Consider the following 22,385-nt stretch of genomic DNA (forward strand, 5'->3'; position numbering starts at 1 on the left):
GATACATCATGCACACAATATGCACAATTATAATAAATGTGAGTGGTGAGCTCCATAAGAACACAGAGAACAGATAAGAACTGATAATATGTAAGATTATTGCTTTGATTTCAAACTTAAAGCTATCCTCTGTTATAGGACAAGAGTGATTAGAGAGAGTGTGTGATACTTTACAACATTTAAGAGTTATTCCATTTGTTCCACATCTGTATAACCGGTGCCTCTGTCTCACTTTAGTGTGTAAACACATGCAATAGAGAAATATTGTAATAGTCATAATTTAGAAAGAACGTCATCAAATTTTAAAATCGCAGCTGCTTGTGCATATCTGCTGCTTTCTTGAGGAAACTGTTCATTAGCACTTTTTGTTTTCGTCAGACTGCAACATGGCGTACCTTTAACGCTTTCATTCGTATGTGTAGTATAAAAAATAAAATCTCACATTTCCCACAAGTCAAGTAATTTTGCATCAACACTTGACTCATTCTGCTCAGTCTATTCATTAAAAGTATTTTAGAAAATGTGTGTTTGGGGTCGGTATCTTTAGGTCACTGCTACTTGAACCTTGGACCGCTGTTGAAGCTCAGAAAATTCATCCACGCTGGCGATGAGCTGCATTTGAGCCGAGAGCTCCAAACAGGTGGGAAATCTGTTTTCTGTCTATGTCCACCAATGCTTAGATCACATTATCAAACATGTGCATGGACTGCATGATGTTTCCATCCTGAAAAAGAAAAAAGAATTCTGTATTTTCAGCAGCTGTGGATGTGTAGCTGCACTGCTGTTTGAAACAGATATTATTATTAACCTTCTGACACGTCTCAAGGAACTCATCCATCGTGACCACTCCATCGTTGTTCTTGTCCATTTTCTGGAAAAATGCAACAAGTTACAAATGATGATTTAACTTTTAAGTAACTAAATGACTTCATTCATGACCCCAGTCATAAATGAGGGGATGTGCAGATGTGACATTTGTAATTATAAAATCTACCTCTCTTACAACCTTTCACAGTTTTTACAGGCTCTGACCCATTTGTGCTGAAAAAAAATAATGGAAAGTTCTGTGACATAATTAATAACAGCCAACCTTGTTACGGTCTATCATGACCCTATATTTAACCGAATAAATATAGCAATATGGCAAACACAAATAGGAACATTAACTATGAAAGTTTAAAATGTATTGACCTCATTCTCCAAGTTTAGTTTTACCAGGTGCTAAAAGTTCTTTCACATATTTGCAAAATCCTTTAAAACCTGCATTGTTTACATTTGTGTTTGTGAGCCAACTAGACATTTCTGGAAATGCTCCAGTCTTGCAGGACAAAAATTATTTTACCAGATGACACAAAAAACAGGGATTGGCCTAAAAAAATCTATGTTCTATAGTAACTCTAGGGGGTAGCTTAAGTAGCCCAAACATCATAGCTCAGGCTTTCTCAGTTGGTGTGAAGTCCATTCTACCTCGTTGCCTTTGAAAAACCAGTCGACATTTCAAAGGGACTCAGAAACAGTAATGGAAGCTGGGGCTGCCACTATGGATCATCAATGAATTCCTTTCAGCAGGTCCTCCCATAATCATTGACGTCAGGGTTTTTTGTTGGGTTTTTTTGCAGCTTTCTGGCACTGCCAACCGCCCATTTTCAGTGGAAGTCCATGGAACATGTTCTAGTTTAATCACCACTACCAAATTGCTGAAAAGGTGGATTCCTGCTTATTTATGTTGTGCACAGGAATGAAGATACGCCTTCACCTGCCATCACTCACATGCAGGCAGGTGACACCATGCTTCCCAGTAATCGAGAGTGGGCTGTAACTTGGTAAGATATACAGCAATATATTGAAAATAGTTCTGGTTTTATTAGATCTGAGTTAAGCTTTTGAAAATGTGGATCACACAATCTTATTGAATAAGTCTCATCAGGCAGTGGGTGTGTCTGGATCAGCATTAGACTGGGTAAATGCTGCTTCATAGACAAAAGTTTTTTTGTTACTATCATCGGTTTAAACCCAGAAACGGCTGCTTCGAGATGTGTTGTTCCACAGGGATCTGTTTTCTGAGCTACACTGTTTAGCTTCAAATTTTTTGCCTTTTGGACGATTATTCATCATTTAAAAGCCCAATTTAGAAATAAAACATGTCTTTAAGTTGGGTTATTTTTGTGTGTATGAAGCAGAGCAAAAGCAAAATATTCAAATTCATAGATATCCACTCTCTGACGAAGCTGGCTGTTTAACCCACAGCTCCACATTTACACTAATGGGCACAACAGTGACACAGTAGATAAAGTAAATGCTTTACCCATCACTTTCAGTACATTCTGACTCACTTTGAGTTCAGTGTTGGAGATGTGTGATGTGTGATCTGATTATTTGTGAGTTTTTACCTGAAAGAAGCTGTCAACATGCTCTTTCGGTGCACTATCTTTCATGTGGGGGTATGTATACTTCCCCATCATGTCATAGATGGAGTGCATTATTTCTGTCATCTCCTGGAAGAACAGACAGAAGGAAAATAAATATGAAAAAGACATGAGCTGCCAATGTAATAAAAAGAAAAAAACAGGCAGTGATTGGTTGGTTTACCTCTCTGGTGATGCAGCCGTCCTTGTTGATATCATACAGATTAAAGGCCCAGTTGAGTTTATCAGTGATGGAGCCTCTCAGGATGATGGACAGACTTATAACAAAGTCCTACAGCAGGGAAAGAAAACAGGCACTAAAAGTGAAGACCACAATAAAGACAAAAAAGGCACAGACAAAACTTTTCAATATTTGCTGCATTGATACTATGTTTTATGTTTTTTCAGTTCCAACCCTGTGTTACTGACACCCACAGAGTTTCACCAACAGAGTGAAATCATTTTAAAAAGTAATGAGATTTATACAAGATGTGCACCAAGAACAAAGCTTTATGCTGCTTTCTTCCAAACTCTAAGAAAAAGTATAATCAAACTACACAGCATAGATAAAGAAAAGGACAGTAAAGAAGATGAAAAAGGAAAAGGGAAAACATCTCTGTGAGCTGCAGGGAATGAAAGGAGGCTTTGAGGTGTGTATCTCACCTCAAAGTTGACCGAGCCATTGTTCTGTGTGTCAAAGGCTTCAAACAAGAAATGCGCATACATACTTGAATCTGCAAAAGAGAATATAAGAAAGCAAGTTACTGTAACTGTGCAGCAGTCACGTCAATGATTTTGTGTAATGACAGCCTAAACTGACAGAAACAGAAAAATATTAGAGACATTAAAGATGTGGACAGGTAATTAAATGTGCATCAGTTAAGAGGTAATAGTGTTTTGAACTGTGCTGCTCAGTCGTGGGTTGTTTATCGCACTTTGTAAACATGCAAAAACATGCAAATGCATTTTATCTATGCACAAATTATATCAAGCACAGATACACAAAAAGTCTGATTTTAAAATGATTTAATATATGACTGCAGATTCAGTTAAAGCCAGATAAACACATTTAACAAGTATACAAGCACTGTGCAAAAGTCTTGAGCCACCCATCGTATATATTTGGCTGGGAAAATGGGAAATAGATGTAGCAAGTTTTTTAAAAACATGTGCAAACATACCTGGAAGTACAGTGTATGAGACAAAAACAGAGTTTGTGCAATTCTAACCGAAAGTCAGTATTTGGTATGACCTTCAACACAGTCTGAACTCTCCCAGGCAAGCTTTCCTGTAATTGCATTAGTCTTCAGAAATAGTTCCCCAGGCTTTGTGAAGGACTTTCAAAGCTCTTCTGTGGACGTTGGCTGCCTTTTGTTCTGTTCTCTGTCATGACGATCCCACACTTCTTCAGCAATGCCGTGGTCCGTGCTCTGGGGAGGTCAATCAATGACTGATTGTGTTCCATTGTCTGTTTTTCTATTCAGGTAAGCTTTCACAGCACTGGCGGTGTGTTTGGGATCATTGTCATTGTGAAGAATGAAGCTGTTGCCAAGCAGATGCTTTCCAGATGATGGATCAAAATAATTCATAATTCCATAAATTTTGACAAGATCCTCAATAACACTGACTGAAATGCAGCCCCAAACTATGACAGAGCCTCCAGTGTTTTACAGAGAGCTTTAGACAGCCACTGTTGTACCTCTCTCCTGTCCTCTTCTGTACATACTTACTACATTCTGAACCCAAATTTTCACATTTTAGTCCAGTTCTTGTGTAATTTGGACTACCTCAGCCTTTTTTCCCTGTATCACTTCCTCAAGAATGGCTTCTTCACATGCACCATTTCTGATGAAGCTTTGAACAGTATAACGATCAGCAGAAGGGCCAGATGCATCTCTCAGGTCCTGTTTCAGGTCTTTGCTTGATTTTCAGAAAGTGTTCATGTGCTGTAGATTTTTTAAACCAGTCATTTCCAGTCAGCCATCCTTCATGGTTTTAACAAAAAATTGTTCATAGGTCAATGTTAAGTAGCTTTCCTCTGTAAATGCTCAGGACTGAAAAGGAATGAAAAAGCAGCTAATGCCCAAAGAAAAGCTTTGAAAGACCTTCAAAAAACCTGGAGAACTATTGCTGAAGACTGTCAGGGACCTGGATCTGAGGGGCCCAGGGTCCATGAGCAGTGTGGACTCATTATATGTGTTTTTACTGCACTGTGCTGCTGTTCCTGTGCTTCCATGCTTGTATGTAGAGGCCGGTGTGTGTGGGTGCGGCTGGTCCGATAGGCCAGGTGACAGGCACTTTCAGGCCTGGTGGGTGTGGCCCTGCCAGGTGGCTGGCCACACTTGAAGATCATGCCACGCACCTGCAGCTGATCAGCCTCGTCGGGGGAGCTATTTAAGAGTGTGATTGCGCTCTGTTGCGTGAAACTCCATGTCAGTTTTCCTAGTGACCCAAGTTTAGTGAGTGTATTAAAGTTGTAGTGCTGTAGTTAAGTGTCCTGACGGCTGCCTCTGTTATTTCCCCCCAGGAGGAGCGTGGAAAACAAGAGGGCAGTGAGGACGGGTTGTGCGGACACATGGGAGCGGAGAACACCGAGCACGGTTTTTGGGAAGAAGACATGGCACGGGAGTCAGGGGAGCGCACGGGGATTTATTATGTAATATTTACATCACTGTAAATAAACGCACTACATTCATCGCACAAGAGTCCTGCGTTTGGGTCCTCCCTCCCCCTCATCCCCATGGTCTCCAATTGCAGACCGTGACAAAAGACCGCTTAAAAAAACATTAATAATCTGGTGCCTTGGAAGCAAAATATGAGAGGTGGTTCAAGACTTTTGCACAGTATTGTGTATAATTTGACCCTGCTTTTAAAGATGAAAGAAGTGTTTATAACCACAAATGTGTATGTTATTTGTCACTGTCATAGTAAAGCAAAGCTGAAAGTATTATAATTTAAATACATATTTGAATTGAACGCACCTAACCAGTTCAATCCTCAGTGAATACATTGAAGACACATGAGACAGAACATTTCCTCCTACCTAGCTCCTTAGAAAAAAAATTGAATAAAATGTAAAACATGGGATAAAAGGAAGTGAGTGTGACTGACCTCCCTGAGGGAAGAACTGGGAATAGATGCTTTTAAACGTCTCCTCATTCACCACACCACTCGGACACTCCTGTGGAAATCATAAAATTATTATGTGGACCAAAAAAAAACCTTCACACATACTTTCCAATGCACATAAATAGCACAGTAGAGCCACATCATAATTGATGGTTTTCAAGTATTGCGCATTCATTGCAAGAGGAATGATCAATGATTTCCAGGAAACGTTGACTGACATTTTTGAATCCCCGGTAGAGGACCTGCAGCTCTTTTTTGCTGAATTTGGTCTGCTGTACAAGACGGTCAAGGCCCTCAGGTCTGTAATACACTGTCGATAGTTCACCATCTTCAACTATGCTCCCTGCATCGGAGGAATGAAGACAGAAAGGAAACAGTTTCTCTTTGAGCGTCCCTGAAATGACGGAAACTTTAGAGAGGAAAAGGCAAAGAGACTAAAAGAGTAAAAATCAATGTTTTGTTTGTGTTTAATTTAATTGATGTGGTGTGACAAAGTGCGTGTCCTAACACTTGCTTTGATCAACTGAAGAGCTGGAGCCAGAACGACAGCAGGGCAGCAGTTTGAGGAAGCGCTGCTTTAAGGTCTTTTTATTGGGTTTGGATGGAGGATTACCTGGAAAGAACCAGATCAGACCAGAGATTAGAAGCAGACTCAGTGGCCCACAAAGTCAGCGCCATGCTAAATGGATAAAACACTGGGCAAACTAGACTCAAATACTTGAAATCACTTGTCTTGCATAGAAATAAGTTTGCTGACCTGGCTTTGAATCTGTGTGACCCATTACATCTGTTGGGACAGGACCCAGCAGAGTCGAGTCTCAAGTCCGAGCTCCTCTAAGATACAGAAATCAGCTGACAGATTCCTAAATTTTTAACATTATTTAATCTAATTTCTCTTTAGATATGAAAAGAAGTTTGTGTCATTATTTATTTAACTATAAGGTCTCTTTAAATATAAATTAACTGGTTTTTGGAGTCAGCAAACACAGCAACGGATTATCTGTAATACTAACACAGCGCTGCAAGCATTGCTGACAGTGTGGTAAGCATTTAAATAATATAGCACTTTTCTACCTGAGCACTCAAAATGTTTTATACAACATAACATTCACACACAGATTCATACAAGCACCTTTTTCCTTTGTGTAAGTGCTTTCTATCTAATGTTGTTCACACACTGATGGATGCATCAGGAACAACTCAGGGTTCAGTATCTTGCTCAAGGGTACTTTGGCATACAGACTGGAGCAACCGGGGATCAAACCACCAACCTTCAAACTGTAGATAACCCATCCTGCCACCGCAACCCTAAAAACTGAACGGCAATGCTGCCATAATGTTTAGCATGTTTACTGTTTGAGTTTAACATGTTAGAATGCTAACTTTTGTTAATTGTTACTAAAACAAAATAGCCAATAGAAATCTTGGGCAAATTCAAATTGTGATGGTGCTGCTAGGTGAAAACTCAGAGAACAACCAAATTCTTTATGGTTTCAAAAAGCTATCTTCTTCATTATCTTTTAAAACCTCCATATTTTTGACTAACTCATTAAAAAGCTGTAGCATTAATTTAGACGCATTTACCCAAAGTGTGATGTTCCTGTACCGGTGGACCTAAAATAATGCCGGGTGAAGTCAAAGATATCAGAACTACAGAAATCACACAACAGGGTGCTAAGAGAGGAACTGTGCTACTGCACGAGGTACTCCATGTAAGAGCACAGCGAGACAGTGGTGGGGTCACAGTAGGAATGACAGGATTGGGATTATATCAGGGTTCAGCTATGAGCCCCCCTCTTGTTTGTAATGGTGATGGACAGGCAAACAGCAGGAGTCTCTGTTCGAAGATGGCATTGGGATCTGTAGTGAGAGTAGAGAGCAGGTTGAAAAGAGACTTGAGATGTGGAAGTATGCGCTGGAGAGCAGAGGAATGTGGATGACCTTAAATAAACCATTGAAAATCAACAGACAGCACAAAATTGAGGTGAAGAAGAGAGTGTAGGCAGGGTGGAGTGGGTAGAGATGGGTGTCGGGTTTTTTTTAACAGAACGGTAGCAGCAAGAGTGAAGGGAAACTTTACAAGACCTGCTATGATGTTTGCGGAGACAGTAACACTAACAATAACACAGCTGGCAGAACTTAAGATGCTAAGGTTTTCTTTGGGTGTGACTGAAATGGACGTGATTAGAAATTAATGTATCAGAAGGAAAGATCAGGTCGAGCGATATGGAGACAAAGTTAGGGAGACGAGGCTGAGATAATTTGGACACCTGCAGAAGAGATATAGTGGAAAAACTGGACAAAGAACAATGAAGGCAGAGCTTCCAGGGCGGAGGAAATGAGGAGGACTACAGAGAAGATTCATGGATGTAGTGATGGAAGAGGAAACTAGGGAAGGTCACATGAAGGTAGATGATCTGCTGTGGCAACCTCTAAAGGAAGCAGCCAGAAGAAGAAGAAGAAAACATATCAGGACTTCTCAATTATTAATTAAGTCGCATGTTTGCGTTCAATTATTCATCTGACAGAATTCAAACTTGTGTGACTAACTGACTCTGAACCATCCCTTAGTCATCTTGCTAAAGGCCCAGGCAGTTTAGGGACCGGCCATAATGCACTGAGAACCTCTCAGTTCCCCTCTTCTTACTTCTAATGCATTTAGATGGCACTTTTGCACGTCATTAACTTTGTTTCTTCTCTCTCCTCCAGTTTATTTGTTGTTCGCTTTGCCCCTTCTCTCTCTTATTGAACCTGCATTTATTGTTTTCATGTCTGTTTTTCACTGTGCCATGCTCCTCTTCCCTAGCTGCTCTTGCACCACACGCCCTCGAGACCGGATCTGCTGAAGACATCTTCTTGCTAAACAAATCCACTGTTAGCAATTTCTATAAACTCTATAATTTTGTAGCGATATGACTTTGCAATATAAAGTTAATTGGTTAATTACTAATGCTGTAATTTGGTGTTATATGAATACAACTGAATTGAATTGTTAAAGGCTCTTGATTGTGTTAAGCTTGTTTAGTAGATTTTAGCCTCTTTTCCAAAGCCAGACACAGAAATATTATATTAACCCAAAATAAGCCAAGGACAAGCAGAAAGTGGATAGGAGGGGATGGAGAAATCTATTCTGACATTTACTTCCTTTGCTCTGCTTGCTGCTTTTTTCTGCTTTCTTCTCTTATCTTTTTTTCCAGCAACGACTTTCTGAACTTTAACTTTTGTCTTAGAGTTTTCTCAGACAAACCAAGTTTATTTTGTGTAATACAATATCACATGTAAAGTTTTACAGACTTATAAACATCAAGACAAAATAAAACAAAGTCAAATAAAACCATTAAAACATTTAAAATATGCAAATATACTATGATAAAAAAAAATATTAAAAAAGCTATGAAACCCTGCAAAGACGGTGAAATAAGAAAGAAGTAGACAGAAACATAAAGAAAGAAAACAATCTTAGAAATAACTGAAGCAGAAGAAAGTGACGCTAATGAAGGAAAGCGTCCTCTACTTGTTAACTAGTTTACTAACATAGTGGTAAGGCTGTGGTACCATGAAAACAGACATTCATATTACTGGTTAAATATAACATTAAAGAAAATTTTAAAACATTCTTGGAAGCGCTTAGATTTATTATAAGTTGTGATAAAAACGGGATGATTAAAGGTCTAAAAATTAAAGTAGTTCTGTAGTCGCCAGAGAAAAAGTTTTTTTCTGCCACCAGAGGGCAGTGGTGCGTTTAAGATTGTGAAGGGCCTCCAAGTCAAATAAAGGGTGAACAAACGTGTGCAGTCAGCAGCAGCAGTGAATGGCTTGAGATCAGACACAAAAAGAACTGCAGACATACACACAGTCCTATTGATCCAAACACTGGAAACAGCAGAGGAAATTAAAAAATAAGGTGTTTAAATAATGATGATGATGATCGTGATGATGGAACAACAAATAAAACTGTTTAACCTGTAAACTTTTTATTCACAATAAAGAGAAACCTATGAACCCACAAACATCAGTCGCTGTTAGCGGATGCTGCAAATATGAAATATAAGACCCTTTGCACGTGCAAAACAAGCAAGGTGTAAATTGCAGTAATACATCCAAAGTATTAAAATGCACAGTGAAACTCTTTTCCTTTTTTGCCTGTAGAAGCAAGCTTTTGTCTTCTTTAAGCAATTACTGTAGCTCCCAGGGTGGCAGTAACTGTTCAGTGCACTTATCATGAACATCAGTGACAGTGGATGCTGAGGATATATCAATCAAACTATCAAATACAGCAGCTGCATGACCATGGAAAAACAAACAAAGCTTTATACAGCCTTTCACACAAATGCACACACACACACACTCGCGCTGCATGAAAAACACCTCAGATTTGTGATTGAATGTGGCAAAATTATAAATGACTTTTAAAAAAGCACAAAATAAACTGTAAAAGGAACAGAAAGGCTCCTTTTTTCAGGGCATTTCAGGCCACGAATACTTCCTAAGTTATTAAAAACCCATCTGAGGGAATCTGTTTGATGTGACTGTTTTACACACAAACAACACTGGAGGTTGTTCTTGCATAAAAAACAGCTACTAAATGAGCTGAAGCACGCTTTATGCTGCTTTTGTGAGTTCACAGGTTCATAAACATTAGCGGGACATTGTGTCATGATTTGATTCGTTCACACAGTTGGAAGATGAGCAAAAGCAACAAAGCATACCTGATTAATTATTAAGCAACTGTTCACCTGTCCCATACGTGTTGCAAATGAGCACCATATATCTGCAGGGGGTAGCTGGAGTTATGGATGAACAAAACTGAACAGCTATTTCAGCCGATGTTGACATTTCACAGTACCCAGCAGCTATTTGTCAGTTCAAGAGACCCTCATGGGTGACTTTGATCGCGTAAATCAATTTGAATAAATGCAGTCCTCTGGGGTAGATCAATGTTCGCTTTCCCATCGTTATAACTATCTTTACAGCCTCTTTCACCCTTTGGTATAACTAATTAAAAGTTTCTGAAGGCCAAGCTGAAGATATTTCTCGGCAAGTTTTACTCATAAAAGGTCAATAACTTTCTCAGAAACCTTGAGCAGATTTTAAAGCTTTTGATGGGCCTGACGATTAGGCTTTTGATGAGCTGGATCAGGGAGATGACAAAAAACATTGAAGTGGTTGAAAATATTGACTTTGGAGTTCAATTTAATCATGAAGTGAAAGACTTAAATCTTCAAAAGGAGATTCTGATGATTTTACTTATAAAAAATGTATTTTCTATTATTATTTCATGGGGGGGGGGGGGAGGACAAACCCTGAGAGACAATACACAACCTGTAACCTAAGTATCAGTATATCTTTCACCGATTCTTAAAAATCTTTTACAGTTCATTATAAAAGCTTAATTAATCTCTAAAGTAAAAATAATAATAATTGGCAAAAGGTGAGTTAAACCAACAACTGTGTGTCATTTAACTGTAAGCATTTCATGCTGACTTTAGGAGGCCATGACAGCCTATGCACTAAATGAACATTTGTAAGCTAATGTTGCCAGGGGCAACAGCTCCTGTACTTACAATAATCCCCCAGAAGGACGCAGTTCAGATTATAGATGTCCATTTCATGAAAAAGAACTGACACACACAAACATACTTAAGTTTGCTCACTCGGGGCTGACAGCATGAGCTCTGCAGTGATCATATCAATAGTTTTATCTCATGACAGGCTTTTATTTTGAAATGAAATGTGTAAGTGTTGTATATTATAGATGGCTTCAGGTGATATTTTGATCCTTGAGTATTGTATAAAAAATGTCTGAAAATGATGCCACTTTTCTCATTCAAGCACACAAACATACATATCACAAGCATGTTTGTTCACTCGAGGAAATTATTCTGTCACACGACCATAAGCTGTATATAAAAGACATAAACAGCCTTTTTCCGCTTTTGTGTTTTGTAGTGAGGCTCATAATTTTAAAAATAAATATTATGCTGTGTTCAATAAGACTGAAGCTGGTGACTGAATCCATAAACCCATCAGTAAAACAGTCACGGAGGTCACAGTATAAGGGAACCAAAGGGTAATTTTCCCATAAACTTTTATATAAGAAAACATCAGTGTTCAACCAAAGGACTCAGCCGCTTCTGGCCAAATAATGCAGGTTCGGGGCCCTTTTATAATGCCTATACTTTTCAGACCAAGAAACTGTTTTCATCTTTTAGTGAAGATAAACCTTTCAATCACTCCTTGGTGGCTGACTAAAGTGTAGGTCAGAAACCCCATCAGCTCCATGTTAGTGGATGGGATGTGGGTAAAACTAAAACATTAAAGTGCAGCTCAGACAAATGTTTCCCAAGGTTTATTTCTGTCATTTCAGATATTTTTATCATGATAGTGTAGGCTGAGGAGTTTATTAAAATTAGTTCTTTGAGGCTATAAAATTGGATATGATTACATGGTGGACATACTATGAATGTTTCATATTTCGGTACATCTTTATAGCCAGTCTGTAATTACAACACTCACGAAAATATTAGTCCCAAATTATGACTAAGGTTAAGATTGAAACATGACATCTTCCTACCAAAACCTACGAATTTAATTAATAAACATGTAGAAAGTTGTGAAAACTGCTCCTGGCCTTTTGGGTTTGAATGTATTAATTAAGCACATTATGTGTTCATCAGTGAGCTTTAACACTGATTATCTTAACTTTGGACAAAGGGCTAAATGTTCACAGTTTTTATGTTGAGGTACCAAGTCCATCCATCCATCAATCAGTCACAGAGTGGATTTGTTTCTAACCTAGTAAAGTCTCGAGTTCTCTTTATTTCATGATCTTCTAGGTGAGTTTACTTCCTTGTGTTCCTTCTATTCTATATTTATTACAATCTTTAGGATTAGCTTTGTATTTTAGTTCCAGTTACTGTTTGGTATTTATGTAGTGCATGATTTCTGCCTTGATTTCTTTAAATTCCACAGTGATCCTGATTCTTGGTCATATTTTGAACCTTTGTTTTCCTTCTGTATGGGATGAGTTTGTATGAATATCCCAGTCTTTCTAGCAGCTTTTGTGGAATTGTGATTCGTGCCACCTTTTTGCCTTCTCATGGTTTTTCCAGGTTTGTGGTGTCTGTGTTTGAGCCTTTGAATAAAGCTCATCTTTTGTTTCATTACTGGTCTGCATTTGGGTCCACTTTTTGAACTGAATTCTGATAAATCCATCCATTTTCTTAACAGCTTATTCAATCCAGGGTCATGGGGGCACTGGAGCCTATTTCAGCTGACTTTGGATGAGAGATCGGGTGCACAGAGGACAAGTCGCAAGCCCATCATAGCAAGCTGCTTCCAAGAATTTCATATGCAATCTAAGCAGATTTCCCAAACCATCAACCAATGCCTTTTTAACGGTGTTTTTCTGTGACATCATGGTTTAACTGTCCCACAGAAGCAGGCAGCCTGTACTACTGTAATAAGTGTAGTGCACAAAGGAATGTGTATCTATAATGCATGAACCAAGAAGTAAACAACATGAGGATTTCAGCAGCTTTACAGAAGAACGGTTGGACATAAAGACCATGTAGTGTTCAGTGTGAATTTTATCTGATGAATATTTCAAATACACTTTAATATAATTTTCCATAAGCATATGTTGCTGTTAGACAAAAACCATGGAGATGAAAGGAAGAGGCTTCGGGCTCTGCTTCACTGTTTAATAAAACACTTTGTTTGTGTCTTCTAAACACCTCTTAAAACCTCATGCACCTGTTCTCTGTTTGTTTAACCTGCTGCTGAGTGCATATCACACCTGCTATTGAGACAGCAACTATCAGCTATGAAATAAACTGTCATCTGTATAACATCTATCTCATACAGTACTTTAGAAACATCATATAAAAAACTAAATGGTGCTGCTATGTGCACCATATTAAAGGGGTTATTTTTACACATTTATGTGGTTATTTTTAAAGGAAAGGACTATTTAGGGACGCTGTCAGAAAAATGACAGGCCAGCCTGCCAAAGCAAAGAGAGACCTGCGCGTGTGATCTCTAAAGAGGATTGTGTTTGCAAGCACTCGTGAGAAAAATAAACCAGTGAAATGTCTGAAAGAGAGAAGAGCCTCACTGATCTAATTAGGCTACGAACACTCACACTGCTAGATGTAATTTTAGGTGACGAGAGCCTGTTTTGCAATATTTTTCTGTTCTCTTGCTTTTCACCTTCAAGGCCTACGACCAGTGTGATTATCTAAACTACAGTAAATCCACATTGAGATTTTTATCATCCTAACTACTCATTAGCATTACTTTGTTCATATAAACAAATCTTTGTTTTCTTTTTTCTTTTCAAATTAATGTGTTTGTTCATTTTTCACTCCTTCAGCTAATCTGAGAAGAATCGTGTTGCTATGCTGTAACCAATTAATGGCACTGATGTTTGAGGAACAAAGTCATTGAACCATTATGTCAATTATTTAATAGTAAGGTGGGGAAAGTGCCCAGATAAAAGCAGACCGGCATGATGGTGATGTCTTCTGACTGCTGCTTGTTTAGAAAACTGAAAACAAGAAGAAAAGAAACACAGCTGAAAACCTAAAGATAGGCGTGTGGCTGTTGCCAAATTTCTACAGTGATTAATAATGATTTCTGATTAATTTTCTGTCCATTAGTTAAATTATTAATTGATCAGTAGCACGGGGCCACAGAAGGGACTGCTTTCAGTTAAATTTATAGCTAATGGCTCAAATAATACCACTATTGCTATTATTTACCCATCTTTTATTTCACATACAGTCAATTAGTTGTAAATCAAACACTAACTTCTTTACGTTAACTCCATTTATTATTTACATTGTAACACATTTTCTTCTTGCTGAGCCATTCATATGGAACATTATTTATCTTATTATTATTATTATTATTAGTAGTAGTATTATAGTTCCAACTAAAAAATAATCAACAGGAAAATACCTGTGAGATCAGACTCTGAATAATTAATCAGATCATGCTGCTGTTTGGGGGAGCTGTAGAGCAGGGAGTTCACGTGCACAGACACTCACTAATTGTTTGATTGTGGTTTGTTAAAAGTCCCACAGTCGAATATCAATGAGCCGAAGTCTTCCGTCAAACCAAAACTTTCATCGCCGCAGTGAAGGCGCACTTCTTAGTGGAGATTTGAGCCAGGCCAGCGCCAAATCATTAAAAAATACTATTAAAACAAAGAAAGGCAAGAGTGACATGACGACACGCCTACCTGTGAGTGGGTCGTAAGATCTGTCCAGCTCTCTGGAGTCTGACAAACTCTGATCCTGACTCGTGGATTTCATGTTTCCCTCCCTCTCAGTTCTTTTCGGATCACCAAGCTGAACCTGCAGGATCTATGCGAGCCGCAGTTTATCTACGACTTCAGCGCATTCACTCCCGATTGCATGTCACTTTTCTATGAGCATCAGTCAGTGTGGGCTGCAAATAAATGAACGACGGAGAAGCAAAAGTCCGCGCAAAGCTCGTCTGTCTGCTCCCTGCACTCCCAACTACAACTCTCTCTTCTTCGCGCTTATCAACAGCGCAGCGTCCACAGTTTGAAGGACTTCAGTGGATCTGAGGTTCAAATGTACTGCTGACTTTAATTTTCTGCCAAACATCCAAAGTCCGCCTGCCAGCTGGAGCGTGTACAGGTGTCCTTGCAAAGACGCGAACAGAGAGAGAGAGAGGTAAACCATCAAAGCTGGGAGGAGTGATGAAGCAAAAGAGGGAGTGGCACAGCAGAGGGATGTGGGAGTGTGTACCTACTAATCTATGCCTGGCTCTCTGATGGATGGTCTCACCTTGGACTTGAGCCGCTCGGCATCCTAATACTTGCGGATCAATATCCTGTCAGCTTCACGTCCTTGGGTTGGCTCAGCAGAGTAAAAGAATGACTCACTCGTATTTTTTCAAGGTAGAAAAAATATTTGAATATTATCTCCATGAATGCGCACCATGGAGACACCATGCTATAGCTGCTTTTTGTAGACTGTAGAGGCACTCTTTCATAAAGTTGCATCTCTGTGAGGGTGTAGCTTTTACAGCTGTGCTTTGAGCTGAATATCAGAGGTGGAACAAAGAGGTGGATGAACCTCTGGCCACCTATATCAACAGCACTGAAGCCTATTTGAGCAATATGCACATACAACTGGAATTACATGCAGCAACTAGTGTTTCTCAAACCAAACTTTTCTCTGTTACCCACATGGCAAATTTGAATTTTGAGGTTTATCAAAAAATATTAGACTCAAAACATGTAGACAAATGTACTGATTTTCAGCGGGTATAATATTTTTATGGTTCCCATCTCACCAGCGTAGAAGAACTTGCACTAAACAGAACCAAAGTAAACCAGAATATTGGACAAACGGAAACTCTTTACCTGATAATAGTAACATCCAAGGACTTTTTTTTTTATTTTTTGCAAATTTCTTGTTTTCAGATTTTTCTCTTCTTCAGGCTAAAAATAAGAAATACTCAAGACCCGGTGCCACATAACTCGAAGTTTTTGGGCTCATAATAAAACTAGAATGGGAGCTTTACAGCTTTATAGTCGTTTCCACATGAAAAGCAGCACTTTTCATGATTAGCAAATGGACTTTTGCCTTTGAATTCTCTCATACAGAGAGTGATGTAAGTGAGAATACCTTTTCCAGGAAAAGCTGAAATAATCCTTGTTGGGGATAAATGGTGTAGTAGAGCTTCTTTAAAGACCAGCCAGCGAGAGAGGGATTATTGTGTCCCCAGTCAGAAGACTGATGGGGAGGGGAGAAAATATCTATCAGCTGCTGCAAAAAGAGGAAAGCGCAAGGCAAAGGTAGGACACAAAGAGAGGTCTGGTGAAGCAAAAAATATCAAACAGAGGGATGGTGGCGCATCTGAAGAGGAGGCTGAAGCAACAGAAGGAACACAGACATGAAAGAGAAATAGGAGAAGACGGAGGTAACACAGTGGAGAGGTATTTGAATATATTATGCGCCTGGGGACTGTTAAATCTCGCAGTATTGATGGTGTTTATCTCCCACAGGGGTTTACAGAGACATTTAGCACCTCTGCAGGCTGGAAAGTGGAGCCGACAGATAACCAATAATGAGCTCTGATTGATGCCTGGAGTTATGCACAGTGCAGGTGGCAAGCAACACACACACACACACACATGCATGCAGATACAGTAAAAGTATGCAGGACAATCCGGCAACAAGTACAAGCTTCCAGAGAAAAGGACAAAAAAGTGGTGCCGCATGACGTAAGGAGTTGTGCGCCTGCTCACATGTATCTCCACAACTCAGTCTGAGTTGATCTTGTGTTTTCTGCAGATACAAGAACACACAAATAAAGAAATAGGGTTGACAGAGGGAGTTCAGCCAAGACAAAGTAGGCAATCTCCCCTCAGATGAATATTTGATGAGAAGGGCGATATGCCTAAATGAAACATTATAAATACGCTGCAGCGTTAATGGGTTGTCACAGTAAAATACCCGGGCTTGGATCAATCCGACCGTCTAAGCCATCGTCAGTGCAGACACGAACACACACTGTAGAGATTATATCAGGGAGTTAATATAGTGCCCAGTATATAATGCTGACAATAGAGCTGGGCGATAGAACGATAACGATATGTATCGCGATATAACTTTTACTCGATAGAGAAATTAAGCTATCGCGATAGACCTCGCCGCTCTTGTCGTCTTAAAAAAAAAAAAAAGGTCAGCCGATCCAAATTCAGTAGCGCAGAGCCGAACCAATCACAGCCGCAGCGTCACGTCGCGTGACTTGTTACGTACAGCACAAGTGCCAAGCCGCACGTGTGTTTGTTTGGGAAGCAGCCAGCGGGTAATGGAGCCAGCGCGTAATGGAGGAAATGAGTGTGCCGACTAGAAAAATCAACCGAGCGTGACCGAAGGTTACAGAAGAGAAAACAGATGATGGTTCCACTGCCGGAGAGATTGTCGAACGGAAGAGCCATAGAAGTTCCGTAGTGTGAAGGTATTTCGGCTATTTCAAGTCTGACAAAAAACAGAGTAGCGTGCACTGTAAATTGTGCCGAAAGCAAGTCTGGAAATACAATAAACTGGTGCATGCGTCACACTGTGCGCCACGTTATTGTTTCGGTGAAATGAATTTCTACAATACTGTTACTGTTAATTGTACTCTCTGCAGTGTTTAAATGCTTACATATACACACAGTTACTGTCCCTCCACACATACGACTCGGTTCTGCTTCTATGCCCCAGCTTTGTTTACTTTTTCCCACCGAGGCTTCTAGACTTCTGATTGGCCAACATTTCTGCACGGTTAGGAATCTAGCGCCACCTGCTGCTTTGGCATGTTCATAGCAGCGTTTTCCTTCATTTCTGCCTTTATGTGTGGACGGGATTATTTTTTAAAACGAGAACGGAAAATCTCCGTTTTCAAAAATACCCGTGTACGTGTGGACGTAGCCTCAGTCTCTGACTGGAAGCGCTAATTCGTCATTCGGCTTTTGTCAGACTAAAGTAACTGTTAAAACTGTTTGAAAAGCTCAGCTATACAACAAGGAGAGATTGAGAATTTCCTTTTAGTTCTCAGTTTATTTGATATTGACAAAAGTTAGTCAGTTTTGTCTGTTCTTCTGTAAAACAAACTAAGATTTATTTTTAGAATTAATACTTTATTTCTAAGTGGAATTGACAATTTAGTCTGTTTCATTTGTTCTATTTTGAAACTTAAACGCTTTAGCGGCTGCCTTTTGTGTAGTTTGCAATATTTGCCTTTATTTATCTGAAAAAGTCTCATGTTCCTTAAGTACATCTACCCTGTTGAACTTATTATGGGAAATAAATATTTAAAAACAAGCTGCTGATAATTTCACATTTTACTTGTGAGCAACGGCACATTTAAATCTTACAAATATAGTTATTTGGCTTATATCGTGATAGATATCGTTATCGCCTGAAATGGAAAAAAACATATCGTGATATGAAAAAATCCCATATCGCCCAGCTCTAGCTGACAAATGTATCAGGGGGTTTCATGTAGATTAATATCAGGGGACTGTAGTATAGCTGGTTAAATATTATGTCACTCTTTCCATAGAACTCACAGGGGCAAATACTGTGAGTATCCCCAGTATATACAAAACCACATCATTATCTCAGGAACAGGTTAAACTAACATAATACGTGTCCATAAGAGGCTTGTCATTGTGTTTTTTCTTGCTCACAGCTTTAATTAGGTGTATGAGCAGCAGCTGAAGACATTTTTATACAAACGGGCTTTTAATTCATTTTAACTTGTACAGTGGGGCAAAAAAGTATTTAGTCAGCCACCGATTGTGCAAGTTCCCCCACTTAAAATGATGACAGAGGTCAGTAATTTGCACCAGAGGTACACTTCAACTGTGAGAGACAGAATGTGAAAAAAAAAATCCATGAATTCACATGGTAGGATTTGTAAAGAATTTATTCGTAAATCAGGGTGGAAAATAAGTATTTGGTCACCTCAAACAAGGAAAATCTCTGGCTCTCACAGACCTGTAACGTCTTCTGTAAGAAGCTTTTCTGTCCCCCACTCGTTACCTGTATGAATGGCACCTGTTTGAACTCATCATCTGTATAAAAGACACCTGTCCACAACCTCAAACAGTCAGACTCCAAACTCCGCCATGGCCAAGACCAAAGAGCTTTCGAAGGACACCAGGAAAAGTATTGTAGACCTGCACCAGACTGGGAAGAGTGAATCTACAATAGGCAAGCAGCTTGGTGTGAAAAAAATCAACTGTGGGAGCAATCATCAGAAAATGGAAGACATACAAGACCACTGATAATCTCCCTCGATCTGGGGCTCCACGCAAGATCTCATCCCGTGGGGTCAAAATGATCATGAGAACGGTGAGCAAAGATCCCAGAACCACACGGGGGGACCTGGTGAATGACCTGCAGAGAGCTGGGACCAAAGTAACAAAGGTCACCATCAGTAACACACTACAACGGCAGGGAATCAAATCCCGCAGTGCCAGACGTGTTCCGCTGCTGAAGCCAGTGCATGTCCAGGCCCGTCTGAAGTTTGCCAGAGAGCACATGGATGATACAGCAGAGGATTGGGAGAATGTCATGTGGTCAGATGAAACCAAAGTAGAACTTTTTGGTATAAACTCAACTCGTCGTGTTTGGAGGAAGAAGAATACTGAGTGGCATCCCAAGAACACCATACCTACTGTGAAGCATGGGGGTGGAAACATCATGCTATGGGGCTGTTTTTCTGCCAAGGGGACAGGACGACTGATCCGTGTTAAGGACAGAATGAATGGGGCCATGTATCGTGAGATTTTGAGCCAAAACCTCCTTCCATCAGTGAGAACTTTGAAGATGAAACGAGGCTGGGTCTTCCAACATGACAATGATCCAAAACACACCGCCCGGGCAACAAAGGAGTGGCTCCGTAAGAAGCATTTGAAAGTCCTGGAGTGGCCTAGCCAGTCTCCAGACCTCAACCCCATAGAAAATCTGTGGGTGATTGAAGGTCCGTGTTGCTCGGCGACAGCCCCAAAACATCACTGCTCTCGAGAAGATCTGCATGGAGGAATGGGCCAAAATACCAGCTACTGTGTGTGCAAACCTGGTAAAGACCTATAGTAAACGTTTGACCTCTGTTATTGCCAACAAAGGTTATGTTACAAAGTATTGAGTTGTATTTTTGTTATTGACCAAATACTTATTTTCCACCCTGATTTACGAATAAATTCTTTACAAATCCTACCATGTGAATTCATGGATTTTTTTTTTTTCACATTCTGACTCTCACAGTTGAAGTGTACCTCTGGTGCAAATTACTGACCTCTGTCATCATTTTAAGTGGGGGAACTTGCACAATCGGTGGCTGACTAAATACTTTTTTGCCCCACTGTATGTCTGATCTTATTGTAAAGCACTTTGTGATTTTTATCTGTGAAATGTGCTATATAAATAAATTTTACTTACTTATGAGAAAGGCAGAAAAACGAAAAAGCGAATGTGAAAAGAGCAAAGTTGTTTCAATAGCTGTTGTGTTGATGGGAGTGACAGGTAGCCACCTGCAGCTACAAAAAAAAAGACTTTTTTGCTTTTACTGTTAAAAAATGACTGATATCTAGTAATGAAGAAAGAAAAGGAATGGTCATGGTTTTTTTTATAATTTATGTTTCTAAAAAGAAATTAATTGTATTTTAACTTGTGTTATTTTAGCTGACAATAAATATCTGACTACTGCATTCCTACTCCTTACAATTCCCTAAGGATTACTATGACTTGTAAGTGCAAGTATCAAAGGCCCAGCTGTTGCATCTCAGACACCTAAAGGTTTTAAGCAGTTGTTTAAGAAAGGACAGAGAAGCAGGAGGTGGTGTACCACCACTGTCTTCTTTTGGAATTTCTAATCATCTGTCTTTCTTCAAAATATTACAAAAAAAGAAATGTGTTTGGTTTGGTAGCAGTGCTTTTGTGCTTCTTTATACTAGAACATGTCACAGCCTTCCTTGTGTCATGCAACAACTTGTCCCAAACTGGAAATTGTGATAATGTTAGGTATAAACCTCACAGTTAACTTAACATTGGACTGTAGACAAAGCAAATGCCACTGTAATGGTTCCTTTACTCATTAAACAAACAAAAAAAAACAAAATAGAAAGTTAATATTTTGAGTTTTCTAACTTTTATTACATTAATATATAGCGTATTTTTTCTGAATTTCAAGGTAAAGGATAAGATTGTGTTTGATGTGATTTTTACTGAATGTGAAGATGAAACTGACCATATAATATACACTCACAGGCCACTACATTAGACACACCACTTCAAATTGGTTTGAGTATTTCAGAAACTGCAGATCTCCTGTGATTTTCCCACACAGTCATCTCTAGGTTTATAGCGAAAGGGCTGCAAAAGAGGAAAAAATCTAGCGTGTGATTGTTCTCTGGAAGAATGGACTGCCCCGAGCTTCGAGTCTCGACTTGTGCTATAACATTTGGAAGGTAGGGTCAGAGTGAATCCATGGATCCATCCTGCCTTGTAAAAGTGGATCAGGCTGCTGCTGGTATAATGGTGTGGAGAAAATTCTCTTGGGTGACTCTGGACCCCTTAAGTACCAACTGAGCATTGTTTAAAAACCAGTGTACCCACCTCCTGCTTGATGCATCTTGCAGGATAAAATAACATGGCAAACATTTGAGTTCAGTAACAATGACTGTAGTCAGATGATCTCCAGCCAGGAGGTCTCAGTCCAAGAGCGTACTTTCTTTCTTGCTGTGAGGCGACAGTGCTATCAACTGGATTCATTTTTTAAATTACAGCATTAATGACATCAGTCAAATTGATCTATAACAAGTTTGTGAGCGATTGCAACTATAACTGTAACAAAGTGTGCATAAATGGTGATTATTTACACTTTCATCATACCTTCACTGATATTTTTAAATATCACAGCAATCATCAATCAGGTGATCATACAAAATAAAATCACCTGCCAAATCTCTGCTAGTTGCACAACAACAGTGGGGTGCTGGGGTCACCATCGTCTCCTCAAAGGTAGCTGTGACTCTTTAACTGCTTGGTGTTATTAATGGTAAGTGCTTCTTTCTATTTTAACTTCCACTCATACAAATCAACTCAATAGTTTTCAATTTTAGGCCCAAATGTGATGCAATATTTATGCGTTTTGAGGCAACAGTCACTTTCCTTTCTATTCTAACCGGCCCTAAACACAAACAAACCTGAAAATGCTCAACATGAATAACAGGGGCGAGCAACATTTCCTGTTTCCACAGTGCCATCATTACTCAGATACAGCATGCTAATGCCACAGAGTTTACCTAAAACCTGA

The 22,385-nt window shown here is 39.4% G+C and overlaps 1 protein-coding gene across 1 annotated transcript; it reads right to left on the minus strand.

The window, feature by feature from the left end:
- Positions 1–368: 368 nt before the first annotated feature.
- Positions 369–14,851, minus strand: LOC308396023 (A-type potassium channel modulatory protein KCNIP2-like; the record flags this gene model as incomplete). The annotated part of the gene is made up of 9 exons (XM_080881081.1): positions 369–724; positions 809–871; positions 2,391–2,495; positions 2,590–2,697; positions 3,069–3,139; positions 5,517–5,586; positions 5,753–5,873; positions 6,045–6,147; positions 14,779–14,851. The coding sequence occupies 9 exons, from the start codon at positions 14,849–14,851 to the stop codon at positions 677–679; spliced, it is 762 nt and encodes a 253-aa protein (XP_080737207.1). The 3' UTR covers positions 369–676.
- Between the last annotated feature and the right edge of the window lie 7,534 nt (positions 14,852–22,385).

This window comes from Rhamphochromis sp. 'chilingali', assembly GCF_963969265.1.
Source record: "Rhamphochromis sp. 'chilingali' genome assembly, chromosome: 4".
NCBI classification, from domain to species: domain Eukaryota; kingdom Metazoa; phylum Chordata; class Actinopteri; order Cichliformes; family Cichlidae; genus Rhamphochromis; species Rhamphochromis sp. 'chilingali'.